We start from the raw sequence: 19343 nt of genomic DNA, 5'->3' as shown, positions 1-19343 counted from the left end.
TCATCAAGACCCCTCTTCGGTGAATACCAAAGAGAAGTATTCATTGAGAACTTCTCCCACTTCCGCCACCTCCAGGCACATTCTCCCACCTTTGTCTTTAATCGGACCTACCTTTACCCCAGCCATCCTCCTACCCTTCACGTACGTGAAAAAGGCCTTGGGATTTTCCTTAACCCTACTAGCCAATGCCTTTTCATGTCCCCTTCTAGCTCTCCTCAGCCCTTTCTTAAGTTCCTTCCTCGCTACTCTATATTCCTCACGGGCCCTGTCTGAACCTTGCTGCGTATACCTTATGTATGCTACCTTCTTCTCCCTAACTAGTCGTTCCACCTCTCTCGTCACCCACGGTTCCTTCACCCTGCCATTCCTTCTCTGCCTCACCGGGACATATTTATCCCTAACATTCTGCATAAGATCCCTGAACATCGACCACATCTCCATGGTACATTTCCCTTCAAAAAGGACATCCCAATTTACACTTCCAAGTTCTCTTCTTATAGCCTCATAGTTCGCCCTTCCCCAATTAAATATCTTCTTATCCTCTCTGCACCTGTCCCTGTCCGTGACAATTTTAAAGGTTATGGAGCAATGGCCACTGTCCCCCAAATGCTCACCCACCAATAGATCCTTCACCTGTCCCGGTTCATTTCCTAAAACTAGATCTAGCATGGCATTCCCTCTAGTCGGCCTGTTGACATATTGTGTCAGGAATCCCTCCTGGACACATTTAACAAATTCCGTCCCATCTAAACCTTTGGCACTAAGCAGGTTCCAGTCTATATTTGGGAAGTTGAAGTCTCCCATTATAACAACCCTGTTATTTTTGCTTCTCTCCAAACACTGCCTGCCAATCTGCTCCTCTATATCTCTACTGCTACTGGGGGGCCTATAGAACACTCCTAGTAGAGTAACTGCTCCTTTCTTGTTCCTTACTTCCACCCATACGGACTCTAGAGATGATCCTTCTACAACATCCATCCTTTCCACAGCCATAAGTGTCCCTGACCAGTATCGCCACCCCTCCTCCTCTTCTCCCCCCTTCCCTATCCCTCTTAAAACATTCCAGTACTGAAGAAAAGCAAAGTAATATGCCTCAATGACTACCGACCAGTGCCTGACATCCACCATCATGAAGTGCTTTGAGAGGCTGGTCATGGCATGCATCAACTCCAGCCTCCCAGACAATCTCAACCCTCTGCAATTTGCCTATCACCGAAACAGGTCTACAGCGGATGCCATCTCCCTGGCCCTACACTCAGCTCTGGAGCATCTGGACAGTAAAGACACCTCCGTTAGACTATTGCTTATTGACCACAGCTCTGCCTTCAATACTATCATTCCAAGCAAACTCGTCACCAAACTCAGAGACCTGGGACTCAACACCTCCCTCTGTAACTGGATCCTTGACTTTCTGACCAACAGACCGCAGTCAGTGAAAATAAGCAGCAGTACCTCCAGCACGATTATTATCAACACTGGTGCCCCACAAGGCTGTGTCCTCAGCCCTCTCATCTACCCCCTATACACTCATGACTGCATGGCTAGATTCTGCTCTAACTCCATCTACAAGTTTGCAGATGATACCACCATTGTAGGCCGTATCTCAAACAACAATGAGTCGGGGTACAAGAAGGAAATAGAGAGCTTAGTGGAATGGTGTCATGACAATAACCTTTCCCTCAATGTCAACAAAAAAGAGCTGGTCATTAACTTCAGGAAAAGGGGAGGTGTACATGCACCTGTCTACATCAACAGTGCTAAGGTCGAGAGGGTTGAGAGCTTCAAGTTCCTGGGAGTGAACATCACCAAATAGCCTGTCCTGGACAAATCACACAGATGCCACGACCAAGAAAGCTCACCAGCGCCTCTACTTCCTCAGGAGGCTAAAGAAATTCAGTATGTCCCCTTTGACACTCACCAACTTTTATCGATGTGCCATAGAAAGCATCTTATCTGGATGCATCACGGCTTGGTACAGCAACTGCTCTGCCCAGGACCACAAGAAACTGCAGAGAGTTGTGGACACAGCACAGCGCATCATGGAAACCAGCATCCCCTCCTCTTTACCTCTCGCTGTCTTGATGAAGCAGCCAGCATAATCAAAGACCCCACCCACCCAATTCATTCTCTCTTTCTCCTCTCCTCTCCCATCAGGCACCAGAGGGCACATACCACCAGGCTCAAGGACAGCTTCTATCCCACTGTGATAAGACTATTGAATGGTTCCCTTATATGATGAGATGGACATGTCAAGAGACTTTTCCGCAGGGCGACAATGGCTAACACAAGGGGACGTAATATTAAGGTAATTAGAGGAAGATATAAGGGGGATGTCAGGGGTAAGTTTTTTTTTACACAGAGGGTGGTGGGTGCATGGATCGCACTGCCGGCACAGGTTGTGGGGGCAGATACATTAGGGACATTTAAGAGACTATTAGATAGCCTGTAGCGACTCACCTTACCGGTATTGAACCGGCTCCCGAGATCGCGAGCGTCGTTGGAGGCCCCGACCCAAAATGGCGCAGAGCCCTCCTTCTTCTCCATTGTTGGGCTAGGAAAGCCCACGCGTGGGAAGGTCAGGTGACCTGCACATGACGTCAGCACGGGAACTGAAGCGCGGGAAGAGTTTCAGTATTAAAAGGTGCACCGCACCCCTGTCGAGCAATCGACTTCTGACTCCAAGCAACAGACTCCATGTCTTTATTCTATAGTAGTGTAGCTAGCCACTACATTGGTGACCCCGATGGGCCCAAACGTTTTTGGACCCATGATGTCTGCGCAACAAGAGGTACAGGCAGTAGCCCTTAAACTGCCCACCTCTTGGACCCTCCGGCCACGTGTCTGGTTCGACCAGGCCAAGGCCCAGTTCCAGATTCACCAGATCACCAGCGATGACACCAAGTACTACTACGTGGTGAGCGCCCTCGACCAAGACACCGCAGCCCAGGTCGAGGACTTCATCCAGGCGCCCCCGGGGGAGGAGAAGTATGATAAGTTCAAGACCCTCCTTCTTGAGACTTGCGGCCTTTCCCGATGTGAACGGGCCTTCCGCCTCCTCCACCTCGATGGGTTGGGTGACAGACCCCCCTCTGCGCTCATGAACGAGATGTTGGCCCTGGCAGATGGCCACAAACCCTGCCTGATGTTCGAGCAGGCCTTTCTAGAGCAGTTACCCGACGACATCCACCTGCTCCTGGCGGATGCCGACTTCAGCGACCCCTGGAGGATGGCCGCCCATGCTGATGTCCTCTGGCAGGTGAAGGAGAGCGAGGTGTCTGTCGAGTGTGTTGCAACGCCACGTACCCAGCGGCCCAGCAGACCAGACCCGGCAATCGACCGCACCCCACCCGCCACCAGGTCTGAGGCACCGACCGACCAATGGTGCTTCTACCACCAGTGGTAGGGCACAGATGCCCGCAGGTGCCGGCCACCATGCAAGTTTCCAGGAAAAGCCAGGGCCAGCTGCCACTGATGGCTCCTGGCCATCCATGAATCTGGCCACCCGGATAGCCTCTTGCATGTGTGGGACCAGCGTTCCAGCCGTCGTTTCCTGGTAGATACTGGGGCCGAGGTCAGCGTCATGCCTCCCAACAGCCACGAGGCTCGCAACTGCACACCAGGACCCGCCCTCAGAGCCACCAACAGCAGCGCCATCCGGACCTAGTAGCAGTATTAGATCTGCCCGCCAGGATATTGGTCCCCCTCCAGTTCAGGTGCAACCTGTCCTTCTTGTACAAGTCACCTCTGTCCCACAAGAGATCCCAATGGTCCAAAAATCTGAATCTCTGCCCCCTGCACCAACTCTTGAGCCGCACATTAATCTGCCATATCCTCCTATTCTTACCCTCACTAGCATGTGGCACTGAAAGTAATCCAGAGATTACTACCCTTAAGGTCCTGCTTTTTAACCTCTTCCTACCTCCCTATATTCATTCTGCAGGACCTTATCTCATTTTCTACCTATGCCATTTGCGCTAATATGCACAACGACTTCTGGCTGCTCACCCTCCACTTTGGGAATGTTCTGCAATTGCTCAGAGACAATCTCAACCCTGGCACCACAGAGGCAACACATCATCCTGGAGTCCCTTTGGTGGCCACAGAATCTCCTGCCTGCCCCCCATAACTATTGAGTCTCCTATCACTATAGGCCTGTCTGCCTTCACCCTTCCCTGCTGAGCCTCAAAGCCAGTCACAATGCCACAGATCTGGCTGCTGCTGCTGCTTTCTCCTGAAAGGTCACCCCCCCCCGCCCCCAGCCCCCAACAGTATCCAAACCAGTATACCTGTTTTCAAGGGGAACGGCCACTTTTCCCTCTACCTTTCCTGGTGGTCACCCAACTATCTGCTGTCTGCACCTTAGGTCTGAGCACCTCAGTAAAACTCTCATCCATGATGCTCTCAGCATCCCAGGTGATCCTAAGTACGTCCAGCTCCAGCTCCATTTCCTTAACACAGCCAGCCTGGAGGTGCAGCCTGGTGCACATCCCACAGGTGAAGTCATCAGGGACACTGGAAGTTTCCCTAATTCCCCACATACTGCAGGAGGAGCATCCCACTGCCCTAACTACCATCCCAGCTACATTAATCCAAAGAGTAATTTAGAAAAACTTACCTGCTCAGCCTCCTTGCCGAAGTCTCTTGAGCCAAAGCCTCAGTACTTATACTCAAATACAGCATTTATAGCTCAAACATTGCCACTCCCAAAAATGGCCATTCCACTACAACCTGCCTTCCAGTCATTGGCTTGTGTGCCTCACAATGGGCCAATCAGAGATGCTGCTGCAATGCCCTGCTCTGCCTCCTGGCTTGGAAACACACGAGTCAGAATGGACCCATTTCCCTATGTATTTTTCCTATCCATGTACATGTCCAAATGTCTTTTTACAATTGGCATGGACATGGTGGGCCAAATGACTATGTTCGCCTATATTTAAAATTTTTGCAAATATGCAGTAAAACATCACAATGAATTTTTTTCTGACTTCTTTAAATTGAACAATCCTTTTACAAAATTAATGCTTTAATGTTGAAGGTGTAGCAGTTGCTACCGCAAAATAAAACAAGACGCTAGTCGAAGGATTGTCAAACAAGAACTGGTTTCTTTTCCCGCCTTGCGCGGGCCTTTTAAGGGAGACTGTTCCCGCCCAATGCAACCGGCAATGACGTAAGTACTACGTCATCAAGTCTTTCCCGCACGCAGGTTCTCCCCGTCGCTCGGGAAAGACGAGGCCCGCCACCATCTTGGGCCTCGTCGCTCCGACGCCGCGTGACCCAACTGCCGAGCTGGTTCGCCTGACCGGATGGTGAGTCGCTACAAAGGTAACATTTTATGTTAATAGAACAATGAAACATTGGAGATAAATCAGTAAACCTGCTCTCTCTTCTCATTCTCCTGTTGTGCTTTCAGCTTTCGATGTTTTTTATCTTCATGAAGAATTTGCCTTTTCCTTTCCAACCACTCCTGTGAGACATTAATAAATACATGTCAATTATTGATAACTAATCACAGGTAAAATAGTTCCGTAGATTACTGAATTAAGATCTGGTTGTTATAAAAATCTCACTATTAGTAAAACAATAAACAAGAAATGCATTGCAGGCAAGATCATGACATTGCAGGCACAGGAACAAAAAAAAAACAAGGGAACATGGGTACAGGAATTGACAATTTATCTTGTTGAGCCTGTTCCAACATTCAACGGAATTATGGTTGATCAGAGATCTATCTCTTTATGTCCAAGATCCCTTAATGCCTGTAGTTGACAAAACAAAATTCTCATCACTAAAAATAACAACTGGATATTAATGGAAGAGAATGCCAAACTTATACCATACTTCATGCATAGAAACATTGCCAAGCTTCATTTCTGGTCCTAATTTTTAGGCTATGACTCCTAGTTATGGCTTTACCAATGAACTGAAATAGTCTCGATATTTATCTTGTCAATTCCCTTTATCTTTAAAAGTTTGATAAACACCACCTAACTTCCTAATGGTAGGGTATGGAATCGTTACGGGTGTATCATTCACTCCTAATACTTGGAATCAAAGGTCAATACATCATGTTTAATGTGCGATGCCTGGAATTGTTCCCAGAACTCTGGGTGCAGTCTAACCATCAGGGCTTTGTTTAACCAGTGCAACCTCTATCAACTTGTATTCTAGTCCACTTAATACAAAAGTGAACATTCCAAAAGATTTTTTCTGTACCTGCCCACAACATTTGAATGATCAAAGTACATAGGTCATTGAATTTCTTAGGACCTCCACTCATTCTAAATTTTCACTATTTAGAAGGCATTCTCCATTCAATTCTTTTCAAGTTCGGTGGATGGTCTCAAAATTGACCTTATAAAGTTTATTAGCATTAGCTTTATCTATTTGCCTTATCTTTTAATGTCTCCTTGTAATTTACATCTTAATGTTACTGACATCCATCATCCAAATCATTTATAAATATGGAGAACACCACAAATCACATCCACCATGAACTTTACTCTCCAACTTTTGCTGCTCAAGCAATTTCCTACCAAGTCAGTAATTCCATGAGCCCCAAATTTAACTTACAGTCTTTTCTGTGGTATTTTACCAAATGACTTATGGAAATCCATATAAGTAACTGTCCCCTACCCACTACTTTAAAACATTAAGTCAGCTTCATAAAACATGCTCTATCCTTCACATTCTGGTCCTCTCATCAGTTGAAAATCTGGAAGTCATTCTGTCTTTAATTGTGGAATCTAGTAATTTCCTGACAACAGATGTTAGGCTTACTGGTCTATAATTTCCTTATTTCCTTTTCTCACTTTGCTTACAAAGCAGGGTGAGCATTTCTTTTCAATCTGAGATGCAGTTCCCAAGTCAAGAGAACTTCGCTAGGACTACTTTGAACTATTTAGAACTACTTTGTTTAATCACTTACAACTATAGAAATTTGTTGGAGGAGGAAAGGCCATATGGCCCGGCAAAAAAGATGCTATTTAGGCATTTCCGAGATCCCTGTTCTCAATCTACAAAGCCCCAGGCCGGGAAATATCTGAACCTGTGGAATTTGTAAACTTTTTTAGTGTAATTTTTAATTAATAGTACAACATATTACACAGTACTCCACACTTGAAAAAAATCATTTAACTTTACTTGCCTGAGCAGCACCAGAATAAACAAAATACTAAGCAACCAAAAAACTATGGATTTGGTAACTGTTTGAATTACTGCCTTCATCTCTAGTGTCAGCTTAACTTAATTTCTGAATCCTAATTTTCTGGAATCAGATCCCATTCCATGATTTACACGCATGTCAAGCAGTGGACTAGAAATTTTAGTATGAATTTATAGATGCCTTCAATACTTCAGCTGCTACTGAACTAGCATCACAGTTTCCTTGGTGCAGTGCAGAGTGTGGATTGAAAACTGTGAGATTTCGAGTGTTGGATAAAAGAAAATGGAAGCATATGGCAAGTAGAACAAAAGATGGAGAAGGGGCACGTCAAGAGTTTTAAAAGTGTAGGAGGGTGCTTGAAAAAGAAATTAGGAAGACAAAGAAGGAGTCACTAAATCTCACTGGTGGACCAGATTAAGGTAAGCACAAAGGCATTTTATCAGTATATTAAAGAGAAAAGAATAACCAGGGCAAGAGTACAGTCCACTAAGGATGACAGGGACAATCAGTGCATGGAATCATAAGGTATAGGAGAGGTCTTCAATGAACATTTTTTATCAGTATTCGCAAAGGAAGCAGTCTTTGAAGTTGGAGGATTCAGGGAAGGGGAAGATGAAATTCTAGTGCAAGTATCTACAAATAAAGGAGATACCCAATGCCTTAACAGAATCAAAGGTGGATAAAAGCTGATTTTCAGTGAGCGGGAGGCGGGAATTGGAACAAGAGGCTGGAATTTTCAAAAGAGGTGAGTCTCTATGGTTGGTGTTCATTTTCAGTGAGCAGGACCCTTAAAGAGGCACACTTGCATATTGTTAGTAATAATTTCTCTTACAATCTTTTCATTAGTTTTCAGATTAATATATAACATCAATATTTGTACATGTAATACAAAGAGATCAGGAGAACAATCATGGCACGGATAATCATAAAGAACAATAAAGTATAAAAAATCTGTAAATCCAACGATCTCTTAATGAATGAGTATAATATAAAAGAAAGAAAAAGATTTATTATATAAATATAAAAGAAAGAAAAAAAATCCACAAAACAATAAGAAAAATTATAAACAATATATCAAACCAAACTAAGCTAAACAAAAAAAATTAAAAAAAAAACAAACAGAAGAAAAAACTGGACTAAAATCTCTCGGTAGAAGCAGAGCAATATTATGTCATCAACTCCATTCCTCTAAGTTGAAAGGTTATTACAAGGGGATCTATATCATGTGAAAATATTGAATAAATGGAATCCAAACTTCCTCAAATTTAAGGTAAGGATCAAAAGTACCATTCCTAATTTTTTCCAAGTTTAAACATGATATAGTTTGAGAGAACCATTGAAAAGTAGTAGGGGGTATTGGATCCTTCCATTTAAGCAAAATGGATTGTTTGGCCATTAGGGTAACAAAGGCAATCATACGGTTAGCGGAGGCAGATAGATGGCCAGACTCTATCCTTGGTAATCCAAAAATTGCAGTGATAGGATGAGGTTGTAAATCAATCTTCAATATGTTTGAAATAATGTTAAAAATATCTTTCCAATATTTTTTCAAAAGAGGACAGGACCAAAACATATGTGTCAAAGAAGCCATATTCGATTTTCATCTGTCACATATAGGATTTATATGTTGATAAAAATGAGCTAGCTTATCTTTTGACATATGGGTCCTGTGAACTACCTTAAACTGTATCAAAGAATGTCTGGCACACATTGAAGATGTATCAACTAAATGAAAAATTTTCTTTCAAGTCTCTGTAGGTATAGATGTCTGGAGTTCACTTTCCCATTCATTCTTAATTTTGTCCAGTGGTTCTGAACGAATTTTCATAATTAGATCATAGATTATTGCTATCAAGCCCTTCTGACAAGGATTAAAACCGAAAATTTTTTCTGTAATTTCAGTTTTGTAAGGTGTTGGAAAAGAGGGTATAGTAGCTTTTAAAAAATTTCTAATCTGCAAATATCAAAAAAAGTGTGATCTAGGCAAATTGTATTTGTTAGACAATTGTTCAAAGGATGAAAAACAGTTATCAATGAATAAATCACGAAAACATACTATTCCCTTCCTTTTCCATATGGAAAAAGCTGAGTCAGCTCTGGATGGATGAAAGAAAAAATTAGATTGAATGGGACTTGACAAATTAAATTTATTCAATCCAAAAAATTTACGAAATTGAAACCATATTTGTATTGTATATTTAACAATTAGGTCAATCGTATGTTTACTTAATTTGGTAAATGCAAAAGGGAATGGAGCTCCTAAAATAGAAATTCAAGTACTGATTGGGACTCAAGGTGTACCCATTTAGGGTGTTGAATTACATCTGAATCTTGTATCCAAAAAATTAAATATCTAATATTGATTGCCCAGTAATATAATCTAAAGTTAGGCAAAGCTATACCACCATCCTTTTTTAGTTTTTGTAAATATTTCTTACTTAACCTTGGGTTTTATTGTTAGTAATAATTGGCTAATAAGCTCATCATCAGCAGCCAATAAAAGGAAGCTAGGGTTAAGTAGAGTGGCCATTGTGTGAGTGGGGGGCTGAAGCTTTGGCAAAAAGGGCTGAGTAATTGACCTAGGTGTGGGGCGTGTGAGCAGCTTTTTTTTGAAAAAAAAAGGTTTCAGTAAGAAGGCACAGGTAAGGTCTTTATTTTGTTGTCTGTAAATCCTTAGTCCTTGATTCTGTATAGGCAGGATGGTAATGGAATGCTCCTCCTGTAAGATATGGGATGTCAGAGAACCTCACAGTCTCATGACTACATCTGTAGGAAGTGCACCCAGCTGCAAGCTCCTGACTGACCAGGTTAAGGAAATGGAGTTGGATGTACTCAGGACCATCTAGGAAGCTGAAAACTTCATAGATGACACTCTTACTGAGGTGGTCACACCCAGGGTACAGGCCATCTAGGATAGATGGGTTACCACCAGGAGAAGCAAGGGGAGTAAGTGGTCAGTGCAGGGTTCCCTGTGGCCATACCCCTCAGCAACAAGTATACTCTTTTGGATACTGCTGGAGGGGGATGACATAGTCAGGGCACAGCAGCAGAAGCCAGGTCTGTGGCTCAGCAGGGAAGGGTCTATGTGGGCAGAACTTGAAAATAAGATTATACTACAAACACCCTGATAGCCACTGGGTCATTGAGGAACAGATATGTGGGCAGATTAGGATAAAGTGTAAAACTAATAGGGTTGTTGTCATGGGGGACTTCAACTTCCCTAATATAAACTGGGACCTCCTTAATGTAAGAGATAGATGGGGCAGAATTTGTTAGGTGCATCCAGGAGGGTTTCTTAAATCAATGTCACTAGACCAACAAGATGAGGGGCTGTACTGGACTTGGTGCTGTGTAATGAGCCTGGTCAGGTGACTTTCAGTGGGAGAACAGTTAGGGAACAGTGACCATAACTTCTTAAGTTTTAAGATGGCTGTAGATAAGTATAGACCTTGTGGGAGAGTATTAAATTGGAGCAGGGCAAATTATGGGAGTATTAGGCAGGAACTAGGGAGCATTAACTAGGAACAGCTGTTTTTGGGCCAGTCCACATTTGACACGTGGAAGGTGTTTAAAGACCAACTACCGAGTACAGGACAGGTATGTTCCAGTAAGAAGGAAGGACAAGGATGGCAGGATAAGGGAACCTTGGATGTTGAGAGGTGAATTTAGTCAAGAAGGAAAAGTGTGCAAAGCTAAGGAAGCTAGGATCATACGGAGTACTTGAGGTTTATAAAGAAGCCAGGAAGGAACTCGAAGGAAATTAGCAAAGCCAGGATGGGCCATGAAAAGTCCTTGGCAAGTAGGATTAAAGAGGATCCTAAGGCAACCTATACATGTGACAAGAGCAGGAGGATAACTAGGGAGAGGGTAGACCACTGAAGGATAAAGGAAGGAGTGTGTGCTTGGAAGCAGAGAATATGGGTGAGGTCCTTAATGAGTACTTTGCATCAGTATTTAACAAGGAGAAGGATGTTGATGATAGGGAGATCAGTATGGAGCATGCTAATATGCAAGGGCATTTCAAGATAGAGGAGGTAGTTTTGGGTCCTTTAAAGAGTATTAAGGTGGGTTGGTCCCCAGGACCTGACGGAATATACCCCAGGTTATTGAGAGGCAAGAGACGAGATTGCTGGGGCCTTGACCGACCAATACCTTCGTGTCCACTCTAGCCACAGGGAAGGTCCTGGAGGACTGGTGAGTAGGTAATATTGTTCCATTATTCAAGAAGGAAAAAGGAATAATCCTGGTAACTATAGAATATAAATATAGATAGTCCAAATAGAATAGGGGCAATACTGGTCCTCTTGGTGAAAGTAGTTGCATTAGTGATTGAAATATCCATGGCAGAACATCTTGGAGGTAGAGATGATAATTCTGTAGGTTTCAGGTAGTTATGGAAAAGGATAAGGACAGTCTGGAAATTAAGGTGCTGAATTGGGGAAGGCCAACATCAATATCATAGAACAGAACTAGAAAAAATAAGTTGGAGGTAGATCTTCATCTTGCAACAGGAAGTCATTTAAAAGTGAAGTAATGAGAGCCCAGGGCCAACATAGAATCATTGAGTAATACATCACAAACAGGCCCTTCAGCCCAACTCATCCATGCTGATCAAGGTGTCACCTAAATTTGTCCTACTGTGTGCACATCTGCAAAGTATTTGCAGATACTGTGCTAGGCTACTTCAACAGTCACAGCCTATGGATCTACTACCAAGAAAGCCAAGAGTAGCAGGTGCACTGGAACACCACCTGCAGGCTCCCCTCCAAATTGCACACTGTCCTGATTTGGAAATATACTGTCACTCCTTTATCAATGTTAAATTTAAATACTGGCACTCTATCTGATAGTATTCATATTGAGTTATACAGCATAAAAACAGGCTCTTTGGCACACCATGTCCATACTCACTATCAAGTACTGGTAAATACTCAACCTATTTACCAGCACCTGGTCCATAACTTTTTATGCCATGGTGATTCAAATCCTTGTCCTGATGCTACTTAAATGTTGAGGATACCTGGCTCTGCCACCTTCTCGGTCTGTGCTTCAGATTGCAAACACCCTCTGGGCAAACAAAAATTCCTCAGATCCCCTCTAAACTTCTTACTTCCCACCTTAAATCTATGCCATCTGGGCTTAAACACCTCTGCTGGGGGAAGTGTTTCTTACCATCTATCCACACCATCAGGTTTCCCCCTTCAGCCATCTTTGCTCAAAGGAAAAGAAACCCAGTCTCTCCTTGAACTTAAACATTACATCCCAGGACACATCCTGAAAATTCCTCTCCACCCTCTCCAGTGCAATCATGTCCTTTCCCATGACCAGAACTACATACAATATTCTAGCTGTGGCCTAATGTTTTACGAAGTTTCACCAAGATATGGGTGTAAACACTGCCAAAAATGTCCAGGAACATTTTGCTTGAGAAATTTGATCTAACTTGGCACTCTCAATGGCCAACATAGGCAATATATTTAAATCCTGGAGTGGTTCCATTGTTAAAAGCTGTTAGTGATATTTAGTAAAACTACAATGGTAAAATCTGCTCTTACTTGCTTTAGCAGTAATGCTGTAGTATCTCCCCATGTTATTCAAATCAGTCAAAGATAGACCTTCCAATTACAAGCAAATGTGCACAAGATTTTAAAAAAAAACATTTTTAATTCTAAATTTTGTCACAACCATCACCTGATAAATAGATGCCCTGATAGTGTCTGCAGCTTCAAGGTTAGAAGTTTCATTTGTAAAAGCCTTTACGTCCAAGATTTTTAATGTCCCCAAATACCGAGATTCAGTTGTGTTAGATTGTGTATTTTTTCCAACAGAAGATCTTTCCAGAATCTCCAATGGTGAATTCAGAGACCTGTGAAAATTGCAAACTTTTTCTTATTTTATGTGATCCCAATTTTAAATAATTGAAGTTGTGAAAATAGCAAGGTGGAGTCGAGGAGAGCTACAATTGATAAGAGACTTGATGGTCACGGGGCCAGACAGGAGATTCTTTATTGTTTATCATAATATAAATGACATGGATGAGTATGTAGGTGATATGGTTAGTAAGTTTGCAGATAACACAAATTGGTGGAGTCATAGAGCAAAGAAGATTTTCTGAAGAAACAAAAGGACACCAATGTTTTAGACCAGGCTTTCAGGGAGACACATGAATATGAAGGGAATTGAGGGAAACAGATGATAAACCGGAGGAGGACATTTAGTATAAATAGACATCAAGATCGGCACAACAACTTGGGCCAAATGGCCTGTCCAGTGCTATATCATTCTATGTTTGTTCAATCAGTTGGAAAGTTGGGTGGAGCAGTGGCAGATGGAATTTAATCCAAACAAGTGTGAGGTAATGCATTTTGGGAAGTCAAATTCTAGTAGCTCATATTGAGTAAGTGGCAGGAACCTTAGGAGCATTGATGTACAGACAAATCTTGGTGTGCAAATCCATAGCTCCCTGAAAGTGACACAGGTGGATAGGGTAGTAAAGAAGGCATTTGGTATGCTTGCCTTCATAGGCTGAGACATTGAGTACAAGAGGTGGAACATCATTTTGCAGCTGAACAAAACATTAGTTAGAATGCATTAGTTCTGGTCACCACACAACAGGATAAATGTGGTAGCATTAGAGAGTGCAGAACAGATTACCAGAATGGGGGCTGTAGTTATAAGTAAGATTGGATAGAACATAGAACAGTACAGGAACAGGTCCTTTGGCCTACAACTTCTGTGCTGACCATGATGCCAAACCAATCTAACCTCATCTGCCTGCACATGGTCTATATACCTCAATTCCCTGCCCGTTCATGTGCCTGTCAAAATGCCTCTTAAATGCTGCTATCCTATCTGCTTCCACCACCTCCCCTGGAAGCAAATTCAGGACACGCTGGGGGAAAAAATCTTAACTCTTAGATCTCCTCTAAATGTTCCCGCTCTCACCTTAAACCTACACTCTCTGGTGTTTGACATTTCCACCTGGGAAAAAGACTCCAACTATCTGTTATCTATGCCTCTCATCATTTTATGTACTACTATCAGGTTGCCCTTCAGACTTTGATGTTCCAGAGAAAATAAGCTAGGTTTGTCCAACCTCTCCTTACAGTTGATACACTCTAATCCACACAGCATTTGGTGAACCTCTCCAAAGTCTCCATGAGAACTGAGCACAATACTCCAAATGTGGCCAAACAAAAATTTTATACAGCAGCAACATGACTTGCCAACTTTAATACTCAAGGTCCTGACTGATGAATGTAAGCAGGCTGTATGCTGCCTTTACTACCCTCTCCACATCTGTTGCCACTTTCAGGGAGTTATTGACTTGCTCTCAAAGATCCCTCTGTACATCAGTGCTCCTAAGGGTCCTTCCATTAGTGCAATACCTCACTCTTGTCTGGATTAAACTATCTGTAATTTCTCTGCCCATATGTATAACTGATCTATATCCTGTTGTATTCTTTTCACTATCCACAACTTTTTGTGTTGCCTGCAAATGTACAAAGCAGCCCCCCTACATCTTTGTCTAAATCATATATAGCACAAACAACAAAGGTCCCAACAGTGACCCCTGCGGAACACCACTGGTCACAGACCTCCAGTCAGAATAACACCCTTCCACAATTATCCTTGGCTTCTATGGCCAAGCCAGTTTTGAATACAATCTACCAAGTCACCGTGGATCCCATGTACCTTAATCTTCTGGATCAGCCTACCATGAGGGATCTCGTCAAATGCTTTACTGAAGTCCAAGTAGACAACATCCACTACCCTACCCTCAGCAATCATCTTTTTCACTACCTCAAAAAAAAAACTCAATCAAATTTGTAAGACACTATCTCCCTGCACAAAGCCATTCTGACTATCCTAATAAGTCCATGCCTTCCCAAAAAAGTCCTATTTCTAAGAATCTTCCCCAATAACTTCCCTACCAACAATGTAAGGCTCAAAAGCAATATAACCTCTATTCAAAGGAGAACAACTTCAGCTTCTCCAGTCAGCCCAAATAATGAAATGTAATTTTCCATTTTCCAGGCCCTGAATCCCTGAAGATTGTGACTGGGGTCTCAGCAATTTCCTTCCTTACTGCCTTCATAACCTAAAATGCATTCCATCTAGGCTAGATAATACTAGCATGGATTTTTCAGTGCAATCCAATTGCCCATTTTCATTTTGAATACAGCAACTGATTCAGCAGCTTTCCTGACAGATAAAATAACAATCTTGAGAGGATGCAGAAGTGTAAGATCACGTGAATCAGCAAATTGTGTCATAAAATAGCCATAAACAGTAAAAAGTGCAACTGAGCTATGACTATGATATTTTGGCATTACCTGCTACTTTTTGATTTTGCATTTGTTTCTGGATTTTGACTCTTGATCCCAATCCACTTCATCTTAGCTTGGGCTTTTTCCTGTCAAGTACAACAAGTAAATATTTTCATTTGTAAATGTTTATGGCAAAAACATTAATTACAGATGATAGGAAATACAACATCAAGTGTACTTTTGACTGAATCATTTAAATTGTCTATTGCTTAATCAAACATGAGGTTTAAAGAAAGAAAACTAACTCAAGAGCAGAAATCATCCTAAATGTGTGATAAAATGACAGCTATGCATTTGTAAGAGATGTATACTGTACATCCATTAAGTTTCTAAACAGCCTTCCTTCGTAAACTACTTTTGAGAATATTAAAAAGATATCACAGGATGGGAAATATTGAAGAGAAATATTTAACTTAATAAAGGTAAATGCTAAATTATAAAGGTTGTATTCTTTAATATGAAACTTCTGGGATGGGGGATATGCAGGAGGAAGGGGTTAGGTAGCGTGAGGGTGGTTTGATGGACGGCACAACATGGTGGGCCGAAGGGCCTGTTTTGTGCTGTATGGTTCTATGGTTCTGGAATTATACACCAACCCTGGATCTTTAAAAAAATATGTCCCAGGCCTTTCAATAATTTGTAACAATAATAACTCCACATGTGTTCTTTATTTGTATTCATCATTGGTAGGTTCTGGCTTGTTAGTTGGTCATCCAGATACTTGTTAAATGTGAAGGTTTCTGCCTCTACCATCCTTTCTTTGGGGAGTTTTAGTATTCATTGTGTGAAGTACTTTTTTTTCTCTCAGCTTGCTGAAATTTACTTAAATCTATGCCCCTAGTTTTTCACTGAGGGGCAAGTTTTCCCACATAGGTTATATGGAACAAGTTGCAAAGGAAATGGTAGAGGCAGAAACAATGTTTAGAAGGGATTTAGACAAGCACTTAGATAGAAAAGAGGCAGAGCATACAGGCTGAATGCAGGGAAATGCGATTAGCGTAGATAGACATGATTAGTTCTTCCTATATTTGGGAAACTTCCCGCATTTGAGTCTTTCCCAGCTCCCTGTGTGTAATCTGCTTGCAGGAATTCATTCTTCCTCTGCATATGACAGTGATACCCATAAGGATCATGATCACTGCTCACACTCCACCCTCAATGTTCAACAGTTCACTGTAGCATCCTTGATTCTGACATTAGAGAGGTGACATAATTGAATCTGAGGATCTAGGAACTAAAATAGGTGTCATTGACAGTGAAGATGGTTATCAGGATTTAAAGGAATCTTAATCAGCTGGATAAATGGGTGGAGGAATGGCAAATGGAGTGTAATTTGGATGCAAGTTCGAGGTGTTGCAATTTGGGAAGGCAAGTGAGGGTAGAACTTTCACAGTAAATGGTAGGGCCCTGGGGAGTGCTGTAGAACAGAGGGACCTAGGAGTAAATGGTTCCCTGAATGTGGAGTTGCAGGTAGACAGGCTGATGAAGGCATTTGGCACATTGGCCTTAATCAGTTAGGGCACTGAGTATAAAAGTTGGTATGTTGCAGTTGTACAAGATGTTGGTGAGGCAACATTTGGAATATTGTGTTCAATTCATATCACTCTGGTATAGGAAAGATGCCAGTATGCTGGAAAGAGTGCAGAGGAGATTTATAAGGGTGTTGCCCAGACTCGAGGGAGGTCGAGCAGGTTAGGATTTTATTCATTGAAGCATAGGTGAATGAGAGGTGATCTTATGGAGTTGTATAAAATTGAGGGACATAGGGTGAATGCATTCAGGCTTTTTCCCAGAGATGGGGTCACAAGAACAATTGGGCATAGGTTTAAGGTGAGGAGAGAGATTTCATAGGAAACTGAGGGGTAACTTTTTCTCTGAGAATGGTCAGTATATGGAATGAGCTGCCTGAGGAAGTCATTGAGGCAGGTACATTCACGACATTTACATGTACAAAAGGACAGGTCCATGAATAGGAAAGGCTTAAGATATGGGCCAAACATAGGCAAATGGGAATCTTGGTCAGCATGAACCAGTTGGACCAAAGGGCCTGTTTCTGTGCTATATGACTCTATAGCCAAAAAATGTCTGCCTCACCCTCAACTAATTATTGAATCCCCTCTCTCTATCATTCTTGTAATCTCTTTCAAGGTGACCATCAATCTGGCAAGAAGTAAGCAACATTCTAGTACAAGTGGGATTCTGAATACTATTTCAACTGGTGCTATCAATTCCCTAATTATTGAATCACCTCAAATGTTATTGTAGAAATTCCCTTCTATTTCCTTTGAAAAATTTTAAACAAAACTTGATGGTAAAAGCATGATTGATAGTACATTGTAAAGAAGCTTGTAAAGATTCTTTACTTTGTACAGTAGCTTGTAAAGAATCTTTACTTTGTAAAGTACTTGGTAAAGAATCATTGCTATGTAAGGAAATAGCATTTAAAAAATAATTACCTTCAATTTTAAGGAATTCTCCATGAAAGACTCTGATATGGCATAATCAGTGACACATTGCTCCAAATTGGGTTTACACATGAGAGATTGCCAGTTATCTACATCAGCTTCTTCCTGCAAGAAGTACTCTGATTTATTTATGTTTAGTTCATTTGCATTATCTTGAATTTGCTCTGCAGTAATGCATGATTTCTTTCCATTGATTCTACCAATGGCAATGCTCCCTGTGGGATTATCATCTATAACAAAAATAGAATTACATTAAAATTTTACAAATGTTACCAATATTGCTAGAATGTTATGTAACATTTCCCTGTCATTTCTCCTGGGAGAACATCCAGTTTATAACTGGATAAATTATTTATTTTTAACTAAAAGAATCAATGAACTAAAAGAATCAACATTGCAAACATTATCTGCAACTGGAAGTTCCATTTTGAGTGTCATTTGGCAGTCACACAAAAAAGAGCAGGTCCAAACCAAGTGCAATCTTCGTTAAAATGTAATTTGTAGGATTATTTTACTTAAAATGGAAGATTTCAGGAAAAGTTCCAAACTCACAGGAGACTGCTCACGCACATTACAAATAAACGCTCAAATAAAAACATGAACCTCTTCTGCTACTTATTCTTTCAAGGAAATAATTTAATGGTTATACTACTGGCAGCAAGCATTGAATGGGAGCTTCAGACTGGATGTTGTCAGCAACTGAAGGCAAGTGTGGGTCTCGGCAAAGAATATAGAAATATACATATTCCCAGATAATTTCCAGTGCCCCTGCAAACTCAGGGTTTCCAAGGTGGTTACTGCTAAGAGATGGGGCATTCTGCAGAAAAGACCTCCATTACAGACATAGGCATGGACTGTTCTCACAAAAGACATCAAGGTCACAGTCACTCAACTTCACAGTCTCAGGATTATTCCAGGCAGCTTCAGCTAACAACACTATACATGAGGAAGAGCAACTTTATAATCTTTAATTTCAGTAATCTGCAGATGAGGTCTAGACTGCCATTGACTGCACGTATGTGACCACATATCCCCTGAAAAACCTGAACTTTTCATAAATAGCATGGGCTGCCTGTTGAGTGATGCACTTACCCTTTGTGACCATTGTGATTCCCAACACCCTCTAGGCATTGGTGTTATGGCCCTACCATTTATCGGTCTTTGAGCAGCAGTGAGGCCATAAGTAGCACAAACTGAGATATGCCTATAGACTGACTTGATGGATTTCTGACAGCTTTTGTTTTACCTCATTCCACTTTTCTGTACTAACCCCATCTTCCTAGATTCCCAAAAAAAATTGATTAATCTGTCTTAAATGCACTCATCGACTGAGCCTCTGCAGCCCTTCTTGAGAGTGCAAAAGATTTGTGAAAAAATTTCTGCTCA

At 41.8% G+C, this 19343-nt stretch overlaps 1 protein-coding gene across 1 annotated transcript in view; it reads right to left on the bottom strand.

Annotated features, from left to right (window-relative positions):
- The window catches only part of map9 (microtubule-associated protein 9), a 131654-nt gene that overhangs the window by 54947 nt on the left and 57364 nt on the right, over positions 1 to 19343 (bottom strand). Inside the window, exons 7-10 of the mRNA XM_052040693.1 lie at positions 17949 to 18187; positions 15499 to 15578; positions 12854 to 13028; positions 5375 to 5464 (exon numbers count right to left, since the gene is read on the bottom strand). Coding sequence (XP_051896653.1) covers positions 5375 to 5464; positions 12854 to 13028; positions 15499 to 15578; positions 17949 to 18187 — 584 coding nt within the window. The remainder of the gene's footprint in view (positions 1 to 5374; positions 5465 to 12853; positions 13029 to 15498; positions 15579 to 17948; positions 18188 to 19343) is intronic.

This window comes from Pristis pectinata, chromosome 2 (assembly GCF_009764475.1).
Source record: "Pristis pectinata isolate sPriPec2 chromosome 2, sPriPec2.1.pri, whole genome shotgun sequence".
Taxonomy (NCBI): Eukaryota; Metazoa; Chordata; class Chondrichthyes; order Rhinopristiformes; family Pristidae; genus Pristis; species Pristis pectinata.
The sequence above is the reverse complement of the archived record's forward strand: the minus strand, read 5'-3'. Positions and strand labels throughout refer to the sequence as shown.